Source organism: Pongo abelii, chromosome 12 (genome assembly GCF_028885655.2).
Source record: "Pongo abelii isolate AG06213 chromosome 12, NHGRI_mPonAbe1-v2.0_pri, whole genome shotgun sequence".
Lineage (NCBI taxonomy): Eukaryota > Metazoa > Chordata > Mammalia > Primates > Hominidae > Pongo > Pongo abelii.
Genome location: NC_071997.2, coordinates 129,137,301 through 129,150,837, shown reverse-complemented (window position 1 = coordinate 129,150,837; position 13,537 = coordinate 129,137,301). Strand labels below are relative to the sequence as shown.

Here is a 13,537-nt window from a genome sequence, read left to right as displayed (position 1 = left end):
TTGCAGCATCAAACTCCTGGGCTCAAGTGATCTTCCTACCTTAGCCTCCTAAGCAGCTGGGCCTACAGGTGCACACCACCATGCCTGGCTAATTTTTGTTATTTTTGTAGAGACAGGGTCTTGCTATGTTGCCCAGGCTGATCTTGAACTCCTGGCCTCACATGATCCTTTTACCTTGACTTCCCAAAGTGCTGGGGTTACAGGAATAAGCCACTGTGGCCAGCCAAAATCATTGATTTTTAGTATTTGAAAGAAAGCATCAGAAAACATTATGGTAGGGAAATGTGACCAGCACCACCCACCTGTGGTCAAGGTTAATCTCAGCAGTGATGAATTAATGTAGATGTAATATAACTCTTGGTACGATGCAGGCACTTTATCTCTGTGGAACTGTCCCCCTCCAGTCATAATTCCAGTCTGTTTATGACACGATATCAGCTATACCCAAATTGAAGGACATTTTACAAAATACCCAACCGGTACTCCTTGAAAATATCAAGGCCATGAAAAATAAGGGAAGACTGAGAAGCTGTCACAGTTTGGAGGTAACTAGGAGACATAGTAACCAAATGCAGCATGCTGTCCTGGACTGGATCCTGGGGCAGCAAACACACGTTAGTTTGGGGGAAATCCAAATAAAGTCTGTTAAATAGTATTAACAGATAAATAGTATCACGCAAATGTTAATTTTGGTTTTGATAAAGTACCATGATTTTGTAAGGTGTTAGCATCAGGGGAAGCTGCTTAAACAGTACACTGGTTGGCCAGGCGCGGTGGCTCACACCTGTAATCCCAGCACTTTCGGAGGCTGAGGCAGGTGGACCACGAGGTCAGGAGATAGAGACCATCCTGGCTAACAGGGTGAAACCCTGTCTCTACTAAAAATACACAAAATTAGCTGGGTGTGGTGGCAGGTGCCTGTAGTCCCAGCTACTTGGGAGGGTGAGGCAGGAGAATGGCGTGAACCTGGGAGGCAGAGCTTGCAGTGAGCTGAGATCATGCCACTGCACTCCAGCCCGGGCGACAGAGTAAGACTCCGTCTCAAAAAAAAAAAAAAAAAAAAAAAAAAGAGTACACTGGTTTTCTCTGTACTATCTTTGCAACTATCTTGTGATACTGTACTATCTTATAAATCTAAAATTATTTCAAAATAAAATGTTAAAAGAAGCACCAGAACTCCTTTTTCCTGAAGTGGAATATGATTAAGGACCTGCCACCTACAGAGCAGAGGAAAAGGAATTGTTTGGTTGGAATCCTTCAGCCTTCCTTTGCGTCTCTTTGGGGCCCTCCTGCTGGACCCCTGAGACACCTCTGAGGAGCATGAGGGCACCATGGAGCATAGTAGGAACACAAGTACACTGGCCAATCTCTTAAGGGCCTTTTCAGCTGAAAACGGTATTCGGAGTTTTGCTAAATCTGCTAAGGAGTGGCATTAGAGCAATCAGAGAACTCAATCAATCGAGTTGAATTTTGCTGATCAAGCAAAGTGAGAGCTGAGAACCGACTTGTATTTGGCCAAATGGAAGTCATTCATAGCCTAACAACAGATGGTTCCTGTAGAAAGATGAGCATGAGCCTGATAGGAGCTGGTCCAAGATGAGCATGAGCCTGATAGGAGCTGGTCCAAAGAATGGAAGTAGTGGGAATGGAGATGCCAGGCACAGGGAACACTCGGAGGGAACTTGGCCGTAGGGGAGCACACACTGGGTCAGTGGCTCTAGGGGCACATGGTCAAGGTTAGGTTCTTTCTGGGGGAGGGAGGCCCATGGTGAAGGCTCAGTTCTTTTAGGAGGGGGCCCATGATGAAGGCTTGGTTCTTTCTGGAGGAGGCACATGGTGAAGGCTGGGTTCTTTTTGAGGAGTCATGGCTATTACAGCATGTCTGTTCTCATCTAAAGGGGAAGAAACTGAGGATATAGTATCAAGAGAGGCGATAACTGCCGGGTGGACCTTCCTCAGTCAGCCAGCCATGTGGAGTCCGTGCGCCGTGGGAGGGTTGGTCCTATGCAGGAACAGGACAGCCCCTCTGGAGTAGTACAGGAGAGGGCAGAGGATGCAGACACAGATCCCGGGAGGCGAGGAAGTGTGGGGTAGGGCCTGTGGACGTTTTTTCTGAGCGCTCTTATTTTCATACACAGAGGCAGGGCCGTGAACTATGAGTGTGGAGTGGGGAGGTGGAGCTTTAAAGAAAAAGGAAACAAGGAATAGTTACTTGGAAGAGTCAGCTACTGAAAGAACTGGAGAAATAACCTGGGGTTATGTCGTGGCACTAAGGAGCCCTTGAAGGTGGTGATCGTAAGTGGAAGGCATGTCCAGGGGCAGGCAGTGGCTCCAGAGTTGGTAAAGGAGGATGTGGACAAGTCAGGGGTGAGAGGGTGAAATGGTGGCAGGGCTGGTGGCACAGAGGTGCTGATGAGGTAGGAGAATTGGAGTGGGGCATTAGAGGGAGAAGGCTGTAAAGATGGGAGGGTGGAATGAGGTGGGTCAGAATTCCTGGTAATCATAGGGTCTAGGGTGTGGTCTGTGGTAAGAAGCAGGATCATCAGATGTGATGAGGCCAAGGCACTGAGAAACCACAATTGGAAGGTTTGTATTGAGTAACTATTGTGGTCCCCAAGGATCATGACACAGAGAGAGAGAGAGAGAGAGAGAGAGAGAGAGAGAGAGAGAGACACCAAACACCAAAGGCTGACATGGGCTAAGAGTAAGAGGTGTGGCCTGGAGCTCAGTAGACAACACTCAGAAGAAAGGGGGATGGATGGTAGAGTCTGATGACAGGAACTTCAAAGAGGCTGAAGGGTTTTAGGGAGGAGGATGGGGTAAAGATCTGGAGACAGTGGTGGGTGCAAGAAGGGCCCCTACCCACTTCCATGGCTGGTGGTTCAAGTGTGTGGAAGAGAAAGACATCATTTGAGAGGGTACTGTGGGGCTGTGTCCTCAGGAGAGTCACACTCTGAAGTATGTCTTAGAAGTCTGAAAAACACATATGCCGTTTGAACCAGCTGTCCACATCTAGAAGTTTGTCCCAAGGCTACAAAATTAGAGCTAAGTTCTTATTCCCTATTGCTAGACTTATTTAGGTTACAACTTATATCAAATGGTGGGTTTATGATTTATATTTATTTCGGTTTTTGGCTTTGCTCTGTTTTTCAGATTTTCTATGATGAGCATGTTTGAACACAGAAAATAGAATTATTTTTATATTTTAAGAATAAAACAAGAGAGATTATTAGGTTAACCCGTTAATCTAGGGCCACAGGGGGACAGGAAAGCCTTCAAGCCACCATCAGAGATTTTGTGAATTCAAACTACTTTTTGATGTAACTTGCAGTCCCCTGTAAGGACTTGGTAAGGTCTTTGCTGATTTATTTAAAAACGTCTAGCCCACAGAGAAATCAGTTGCCTAGGTAATAGTTACCAAATACAGAAATTAAATGCTATCTATCTCCGGGTTTCTAACTTTTCACAAACTAATTATACCTTCAACCAAAACATTGGATTTATTTTCACAAATTTGAGCCTGACATCTTAATTCATAACTAGCAGCTGCTGGGGCTTCTGGCAGCCACAAAAATAAATGAAAATAAAAACTGGGTTTTAAACCGAGTATCGAATACGGTACTTACATAATATTCAAATCACATAATACTTTAAAATGTACAATTGAGGAAATTCTTTGTGGAGAAAGGCAGTGGTTTTTCTGACCTCATCCAGCTGTTATCGTAAGTCTGGTTCTTGGTGGACTCTGACCTCACACGATTGTAATCAAAACCAGCCTGCTCTTGAAACTCTTCATTACTGTTCGTTTTTCCCTCTGCTCCAATTTTCAGATTTCCCCAGCTGCTGCTGTTGGCAGTTTAATCTCTCCAACCAGCTCTTCTGACGGCTTCTCGAATTCCTCCTTCCCCAGCTGTCAGCTCCCGCATCTGCTCCCACACGTCTTTTTCATCTCACTCGCCAAAATGTCAGGGCTGCAGAACAGCCTCAGTCTTGTTATTTGGCTACTGAGTTCAGTTAACTGAAGTGCTTATTAACAAAAGATTTCTGTGTTAATTATGCCGATAGAAACTTTGACACACAGATACACTTATGGGCATATATCTAGACTAGAACAAATCTTTTCCTGCTAAGTTGCTGAATTGGCAGAGAAGCCCGTGGACTTCCCAATACCTGAAATCAAGGCAGAATTGTCGGAGAAGATGTTCAATGGGGCAGATCTGTGAAAAAGTTGTATTGCATTTATTTATATTATATTTGTGTGGATTTGTGTGTTTTATCTTGCGAGTGTTGATGTAAGTGTACATTTTTAGTTTTGGTATTTTTCATTTTAGACTGAGTATTCTGCTTTTACTGCTATTTACTATTGAGATTTTACAAAGCAGCTGCTGTGTAAGCCGAGCTGGTTTACATTTGCTGGTTGTTTGCAGAGAACACCCAGCACCTGCATTTTACTGGTCACCTGGAAAGACCCTGTCACCTCCTAAATCTCATATAGAGCAGAGGAAATGCCACTGCATGCAGCTCGCTGCCTGCTGTGAACTCCTGTGAGGAAGAAGGGAAAGAACCTAATTCAAGTAAAATATGCTTTTCGGCGGGGTTGGGGGAAGAAAAATAAGATCAAAATTCTGCCAGTGCCCTGTAATTTCAGAAGGTACAATTTGCATAATGTTGGCATGGCTTTCTGCATAATAAAAGCATAGTTGTATTTTTTACTGAAATCGGCCCTAAATGCTCCCTAAACTAGTCAAAATGGTTACTTTCCAGTAATTCTTTTATCCATAGATCTTACATTAAAATGCCATGGTTTTACACATTTTGGTCAGCTTACTAATGTCTGGATTTTTGTTTGTTTGTTTGTTTCCAGTATCTGTCAAGAACCTCAGCAAGAGTAAAAAAGTGGTTCTGTTTCCTGGTTAGAGAACCTATGACCAGTGCTCACTCACGGACACTTCTCTGTGACATAGGGCACAGTGCGGGTGGCCGCTCCGCGAGTTTCGCAGTGAAAGTGTCTGCTGCGAGGCCCCGTGATTCACTACCTCGTGGGGGATGTCGCCAAGCTTCCCACTGACAGGCAGCCTTCCCCATGTGCTCATGTGGACTTTGAGTAAACCATGCTGTCATGACTATGCATGGAGCCCTCTAAACCGTCTTGCATATGGCAGGTTCCAGGTCAGCTGACAAATGAAGATTTTGGTGTACCGTACGGTGGCACAATCTGTCAGTCAACAATGCAGTTTTGGCAGATTTTCCATCGTTCAATTATTTTAATCTTTCACTGCATTTATTCTTATAATATTTTGTAAAGAAAAGCTCGTGAAGCTTGTGATAAGAAGTACAAGTTTCAGATGGGAGGCTTTAGACACACATGAGTAACCTTAGGGGAGACATTTTCAGCCACACTCAGGTGCCTGGTGGGTTGCAGGTTGAGTTCTGAAAGAAAACCAACAGAGCACACAGATGCACTGCCAGGAATGTCTCATAGATGATTGGATTTAAAAGGCAAGGTAAACGCAGAAGTTTTTGAAAATGCATTTTACACAGCACAAATATTATTTTATATTAATATTTTATATCATTTTATATTACATAATATATTAATATTCATATACATACATTTTAATATCTTAAATCTATTTTTAATTCTGCGCATTCTAATTTTATGTGTTTTTGGGAATGCTTATGTGTGGGACTAGCAGACTGCTGGTTCATTCATTATTTATTTTTTATTCTTTTATTTATCAAACATTTTCTGAGTTTCTTTCATGTGCCAGGCTGAGCTGGACACTTCAGAAACAAAGATGAGTAAACGCAATCCCTGACCTCTAGTGGGGGAGACAGACTTGATGCAGAGAATCATGCCCAGGTGCAGGAGGGCGCTAAGTTAGCATGAGGTGTGAGCAGCGAGGCAGGTCTTCCTGTGGGATTAGCAGAGGGTTGCTTCGCCCTCAGAGCACTCAGCCCCTGCCTTTTGCTTGGCACATAGTCATACATCACTGTGTGACAGTCTTTGTATTTTCTTCTATAACCCCCCCCTTTTTTTCTGTTTAAGCTTTTATGTGATGATGAGTATCATATCATGTATGTATCCATTTTTTCCATTCACAGTGTGCTTTCACTGTCATGTCATCTTAATCCTACCGTTCCTAAAGATCCATATTTTTACCCCTATTTTCAAAGAGAGAATTAACTGAAACCCAGAAGGGGAGGTGCCTTGTTCAAGATGAATCTGAAAGTGGACGGAGGCAGCTGGACTCATGTGCTGTTAATCATTTTTTAAAAATAGAAAGACAATATGGAACTGCTGACCTTGGGCCAAGTGCTGTCCAGAATGTGGAGGGAATCCATTGGAATGAGACTCAGTTTTGTTTTTCTCAAGAAGCTCATGTGTATTGGGGTTTGGGCACAGATCTATGGACAAGAAAGTCTCATAAGAGAGATATGTGTTGAAATAGAGGTGTGTACTGGATACCCTGGAAATATACCACAGAGAGAACGATTGACTGTCAGGGCCTGGGAGGGAGGCCGCAGCGATTTATAGAATGTGTTATAAAGGAGAGGATTGCAAAAATGAATTGAGAAGGGCTTGTAGGAATTTGCCAACTTGACAGGGTGAGGAAGGGGGTGGTGGGCAGAGAGGTCAGCTTAGTCAAGTGCATGGAAGAGTGAGGGTGCATTGGGGGAGTGCAACTAGTTTGGGGCAGTTGGAGCAAAAAGTGAATGTGCCTGAGGAAGGAATAGTATGTGAGGAAGATGGAGATACAGACAAGGTTCAGCTTTTAAGGTCCATCAGTGAGAAGACGCAAAGCTAATTTGTAGTAAAAAAAAAAAAAAAAAAAAAAAAAAAATCAATCCCAAATCTCAGTGGTTTTACACAATAAATCCTTATTTCTTGATCACAGCAGCCTACTGTGGATTGGAGGCTTTCCTGGGTGGCTCTCCTCCACACGGTGACTCAGGGATCCTTGATTTTGTCATGCTGCTGTCCTCAACACACGGTCTCTGAGTTTGCTACAGGAGGAGAAGGAAAGACATAGGAAGCCACATTAGATACCCAGCCATCTCAGCCCAGAAGGGACACATCATGTTTCACATCCCTTTGGTCTGAACTAGTCACCTGGCTCTGTTTAGCTGTTCTCTGTCTGGTAACACAGTCTCGGGCAGTTCTACATCTTTGGTGGTCACCTGGCCATTGTCGCCATGCCCTCATCTGTCAATGTAAGGATTTTGTTCTTTATCCTGTAGGTAATGCTGAAGCAGGGAGATGATGTGATCAAATTTATGTTTCTAAGAAGTGGCTGTGATAGCAGGGGGAGAAGGGAAAGGGATGAGAGTATTATGTGTGTGCATCATATTCTATCTTTCGGGTGTGGAGTCCTGGACCCAGGCAGGGGTGGGACCCAGGGACCCAGACAGGAAGTGACAGATTCCTGGGAGTAGACAAAATTGACCGCACTGGCCACAGAGTGGATATGGGGGGCGAGAATGAAATTGGAGTTGAGGTTTCTGGTTTGGGTCTGTGCACTGCTTCTGAAAACAAGGGGATGAGCAGGTTTTGGGGGAAGGCAGTATGTGAACGTGCCGAGTTCTCCATGTCAGCTGAGTGACCTGGCCCCTCTCAGTCTCTGCAAGGCTTCTCGCTGAAGACATCTTTTTAAATGTTATTTCAAACAGTTTCGTTTTCAGTTTTCAGGAGCGTCTTTTTAATTTCCTCTGCCAAATGGCATTCATCCCCATAGGAAAGGTAATGTTAGCATCGGGAAATGTAGTTTGGCCGGTGAAAGGTTGATCGCTGTGGGGTATTCTTCCTGAGCTCTGAAAGTTGGTTTTCATGTGTTGGGGTCTACTGTGAAGGGCATGGCCTCTGGATTCTCCTGCACTCTGATTTCTTTCTTTTTCATTTTATTAAAAATGCCTTTTCTGTTTCACTGACTCAGAAAAAGCAAGAATCTTTCCTGTGACTTTTCAATTTTTAAATGACTAATGGATTGTGTCTGTGTAATTAGCATTTGGTAACACACCTTTGATTCTAGCTTCTCTGATGTTATCTCGTCGTATTTTATGCTTGTTTGAGATAATGCATGGAAAAACACATTGCACATGTAATACCCTATGTGAAGAGTATTTTCGTTAGCATTATCACTGTCGCTACTAAGTCAATGATATAGCAGCAATGTTTGTCTTTTTATGATTTATTTCAGTTGATTTAGGTGGCTACTAGATTTATTGGTGATTTTGTCTTATTTTATTTACTGAAAACAAGAAAAAGAATCATATGACATTCTAGAGGAAGAAAATACACCTGTACTACTAGAAACCCCAGTAGAAATAGAAGCCCACAGAGAACCACCGATGGGACAATCACAAGAAAAATCGTCACTAAGACAAGAAAAACAAACACCTGAGGAACAAGAGTCCTCTGAGCAGCCATGCCTGGGACAGCCACACCGAGAGCAGCCACCTGAGATGCCAGAGTCCCCCACGCAGCCATGTCTGGGACAGCCACACCGAGAGCAGCCACCTGAGATGCCAGAGTCCCCCACGCAGCCATCCTCAGGACAGTCATGCCAAGAGCAGCCACCTGAGATGCCGGAGTCCCCCACACAGCCGTCCTCAGGACAGCCACACCGAGAGCAGCCACCTGAGACACTGGAGTCCCCCATACAGCCGTCCTCAGGACAGTCATGCCAAGAGCAGCCACCTGAGACGCTGGAGTCATCCACGTAGCCATGCCTGGCACGACCGTCTCAGAAACACATGATTCAGGGGTAACAAATAAAACAACAAATACCATGAGAACAACATGTCAACCATGTTGTGAAGAAAACAGTCAAAAACTAGAAAGGATCACAAGACAAATGAAAATAAAAGTGGACATTTTTTCACATTATGCTAAAGAGGTATGCTGGTGGAATATTAAAAATCGTGAATTTCATATTTTGGTTGCAAGACTATACGTTTTTAAACACATATTGTAAGCTGAAATTCATGTGGAATTCCTTCCTCCATTCCCTAACTGTGCAAGTCTGGGAGGGAAGAGGCTCGTTAGCGAGACTGGGTGAATCATTGCCCGTTGGGGCCGACCTTCCCTTCTTACACTGTCAACCCACACTTGGCATTCCAGAGTGACTTCGCCACCTTGCGAATGGCACATGTTTACATAGTTATCTCTAACGTGTTCCCCCTTTTAAAAAGCGAATTAAGGCATATTATAATAATTATACATATCTGTTTTTATCTGCACACAACACACACATCTTTGTACATACATTTGCCGATATAGGTGTATATATGCCTTATATGTCCTAAATGAGCAGTAGAATCCTATGTACATTTTTGGTGGCTAAGAGAATGGACTTTTAAGTCAGTACACAGATTTGGCTTCTCTCCTCATTAAGGGTGTACATGAGGTCTGTGGCTCAGTTTAGAGCTAATAATAATAATTAACTCATAGGCTGTTGGGAAAATTACTTACCATAAGCAGAACCATACTGGACACACAAAAGGCACTAAGAAATGTTGGTGACTCCAGTTACTCCATTTGGGTAGTTGTCTTTTTGTTTCTATTACCAAGCCAGAGAAGACAGGCAGAGTCCCTACTAAGATGAGGCCTGCACTTGACTCCAGGTTGGCTGAGCTTCTTGCCGGCTAGCACAAAGATGGCAACGGGGATTCTAGGATGGTCCAAGTCCTCTTAAAGATCAGACCAGTTTCACACTATCTGCCAGTTAGTGGTATATACAGTGTTGCAGATGGAAGGAGAAAGAAAAGCTATTATTTCACCATATTTGGGCTTCTTGATTTGTTTTTAGACTTGACTAGAACATTTGTAACACTTTAAGGGGGAAATTTGTAATCAAATAGGATCCATCACCATCTCATCCTGAGCATTTTTTAGTTAATAAGTTTCTGGTAGAGAGCACATCTACTTTGATTTGGCTCCATTCTAAGTATATATTTTAGTGCTGGAAAAAGAACTTTGAAACTGCATTTCTAATTACTTTTATTGATGACTTCTTTTCCAGCTGCCCTAGTGCCTGTGGTTTAGAGCAGCAAGCTGCTGCGGAAGGAATGGATTAGGGCTAAGAGAGCCAGGCCCTGGCCTGGCCGTTTGTTGACCACAGGGTCTTGAACGATTTACTTTTCCTCCCTGAACATGAGTTGTCTTCTGGAAAATGACAATGACAGTAGGATCATAGTTTCTTAGAGCCGGAAACAAATTTAGAGATCACAGAATTCCCAACAGACATCGTACCGTGAAGTACCCATAGGGGTTAGGTGGCTGGCCTGAAGTCACACGAGACCTGTAGCTTGGAGGGAGCAGGGATGGGACTGGAATTCATGTTTTTCTTTCCCTCCTTCCTTCCTTTCTCCCTCCCTCCTCTTCCTCTTCCTCCTCCTCCTCCTCCTACTTCTTCTTCATCATCTTCTTCCTTCTTCTTTCTTCCCCACCCCCCTCCTCCTGTTCTTCCCTCTTCTTCTCTCCTCCCCACTCTCCCTCCCCTCCTCCCTTCTCCTCCTCCTTTTCATCCTCCTCCTCCTTTTTCTTGTGACAGGGTCTTGCTCTGTCGCTCAGGCTGGAGTGCAGTGGCACAGTGACAGGCTCAAGCATCCTCCCACCTCCCTCCTGTGTAGCTGAGACTACAGGCATGAGCCACCACGTCTGGCTACTTTTCTTTTTTTTGGAGAGAGGGAGTCTTACTATGTTGCCTAGGCTTCTTCTTTTATAAAATTTGATTTCAGGTCTATTACAGTACTCTATCTTCCTTAGTATAGAATTGTCATATGAATCAAATGAAATTAAACACTCTGAACATTTTACTAGAGATAAAAGAGATTCATTTTACTTAATGGATACATAATTTAAAAAATTTAAAATGTTGCCTCTAGATGATGTTCACATTTTGGGGCTTAGTTTTAGAGTGGTCTTGGTACTAGGAGGATGGCTTAAATAGACCTTCAGGAGGGTTATTCAGCACCATGATTGAACCAGATGATCCAGATTCAAACACTGCTGTAGACTCAGCACACTCAATGCTGGTTGGTCAGGATGGGGGCTGCGGAGTGAGAAGGGGGAGAAGATGAAGGAAGGGGCAGAGGAATGGGAAGGGTTGTTTTAGATGAACTGAAATGGAGTGGCCACCAGAACTGCACAAAAGCTAATTTTGAAGTCAGTGTTCCAGGTTTCCTGTGTCGGTTCTGCACGGTGGCATGTTGCCGTTGGGTGTGCCGTGAGGAGTTGTGTGTGCTGCAGGTCCCAGGTCCCACCCCACCCCTCCCAGGAACAACACCCAGAATCCAGAATCCAACAGAAATGCCAGCTCCTGAGAGAACCAGAAACAAACTGTGGCCAGATCACAGCTTGAAGATGTTTTCTGTTAACCTGCTTGTCTATGTCTTCCAGATGGCCCGGGAGTGGAAACCTGTAGATTAACAAAACCACCTTTGTTATTACCTGAAGTCCACTTTTCTTCAACCGTGGGGCTTCCATGTCACATATGGACATTTTAACAGCAAGAAAATCACATGTTGGGTGAAACTAAAGCCCCACACAGTGGTGTCTTCTCGAAAGCCAAAGACGAGGTTTCCTAATTGAGCTCCATATTCTTCTTATTCCCTTTCTCGGTGATATTTCTTTTTAGTAAACATTTTAAAGAATGAAACGTGGTTCTTTATCATTAAGCCCCCAAAAGGTCATTCAGAAAATGAGAAGAATTTGAAAAAACCTGTGTATATTTTCCCATCGTGATATTTTCCTGGAATGTGTACGGGAAGGTATCTCATTTATATGTAACTTGGAGGTTGTCACAAAAGCAGGTACTGATAACCTTTGCTATGTAAAGTTCAAAGTATAAAAATGTTTTACCTTCGGAATAACTAGTTCAAAGTGAAAAGGAAAACAATCCAGGGTTCGCTGGTGACATGGTTTGGCTGTATGTCCTCACTCAAATCTCGTGTCGAATTGTAATCCCCATGTGTTGGAGGAGGGGGCTGGTGGGAGGTGATTGAATCATGGGGGTGGACTTCCTCCTTGCTGTTCTCATGGTAGTGAGTGAGTGCTCCCGAGATCCAGTTGTTTAAAAGTGTTTAGCACTTCCCCCTTCACTGTCTCTCTCCTGCTCTGCCATGTGAAGAAGATTCTTGCTTCCCCTTCGCCCTTCTGCTATGATTGTAAGTTTCCTGAGGCCTCCCCAGATGCCTCCTATACAGCCTGCAGAACTGTGAGCCAATTAAACCTCTTTTCTTCATGAATTACCCAGTCTCAGGTCGTTCATTATAGCAGTGTGAGAACAGACTAATACAGCTGGGAAAAGGATTTTATTAACTTATTTACTTATTTTTATGAAGGCAAAAAATAGTACCCATGTGGCTTCATTAGACTATGTGTGTGCATGTGTGTGTGTGTGTGTGTGTACACATGGCGTAATATACATATATCTCTCCCAGGGACGCACACACATATATAATCTACCAGTCTGGGGAGATTTGACAGTCTTTCTTTAGCAAAGATTTTCATTTCAGCAAATTATGTGTGCCTTCAATTTGCTCTGTTTGTCTTAGGAATTTGAAGATTGTTTTGCTGAGACACACATATAGCTTTTAGCTCTCTATTTTGTTTGTGTTCTAGTCATATTTAAAGATGGTGTAGATTGTTTACCTTTATGTTTTGGTAAAAATTTATGTGCTATCAACAAGGTTAAATATTCACAATAGCAACTTAAATGTCTTCATCTCCAAGGCACTCAACATTGTCATATTAAAAGCTTAAATGTATTTACTGTTATATTTATTATTACAATAGTTTTAACTATTGGCAGCAGGATCAATAGTTTCAACTTATATTTTTGCTGATGCTTAAAAGTGTTTTAGAAGTTGGTCTGCCTTACAATTTATTTTTATTTAACTCCAAGTGTTAACTCTAGATTGTTCTGAAACTTATATGGACTTTTGAAAATAGCCAGATTTTATGTATTGTGTGGACCCATTTCCAAAATCTTTAAAGACTTTCAATAGCTTACAACCTGTGTTCATATATTCTAAATCCAACTAGTCTTTTATGAAAAGCTGAATGGGACTTTTTTCTCCCGTAAAGTAATTTTATTTGTTGGGATTGTTCAGGATTGCCATGTTAATTCCCAAAACCTCAATCAGTAATGCCACAGCCCCGACACAATATCTCAAGCTCTTGAAAACGTTGCAAGGCTTTTAGGAATGTTTCTGTAACTTTAAAATGTATTAGGCCCCTTTTGTTTCTCTTTTAATAGGATAGTTAAAATTAGTGCATGTTTGTGGGAAAGAGATTGTTAAAATGGGAAAGTCTTTTTGTCTTCTAAAAGCCAGCCTGTGGAGCAGGTTTGAATGCTGTTGCATGTATTCCTGCTCTAGTCAGCCTACCGCGTGCTCACTAACAAAAACTTGGAGAGAATTAACTTTCTTTTGAGTTGCAAAAACACTAAGAACCATGGACATAATATTTCTCCCCAATGCGGCTCATTTGCTGTTTTCTTCAGTTTAATGAACGTCTCTACATAGTGCCTGT

At 43.0% G+C, this 13,537-nt stretch overlaps 1 protein-coding gene across 4 annotated transcripts in view; it reads left to right on the top strand.

The window, feature by feature from the left end:
- Positions 1-12,252, top strand: part of DCDC2C (doublecortin domain containing 2C) — a 148,751-nt gene extending 136,499 nt beyond the window's left edge. For 2 of the 4 annotated variants that reach the window (XM_024242532.2, XM_054548434.1), the window contains one exon: positions 11,402-12,252. In XM_024242532.2, the coding sequence (XP_024098300.1) occupies positions 11,402-11,431 (30 nt within the window). In that variant the 3' untranslated portion in view covers positions 11,432-12,252. Of the gene's footprint in view, positions 1-4,864; positions 5,170-8,260; positions 8,932-11,401 lie in introns of those variants that run through there. The other 2 variants (XM_054548428.1, XM_054548429.2) reach the window with 2 other exon arrangements.
- Positions 12,253-13,537: the final 1,285 nt, after the last annotated feature.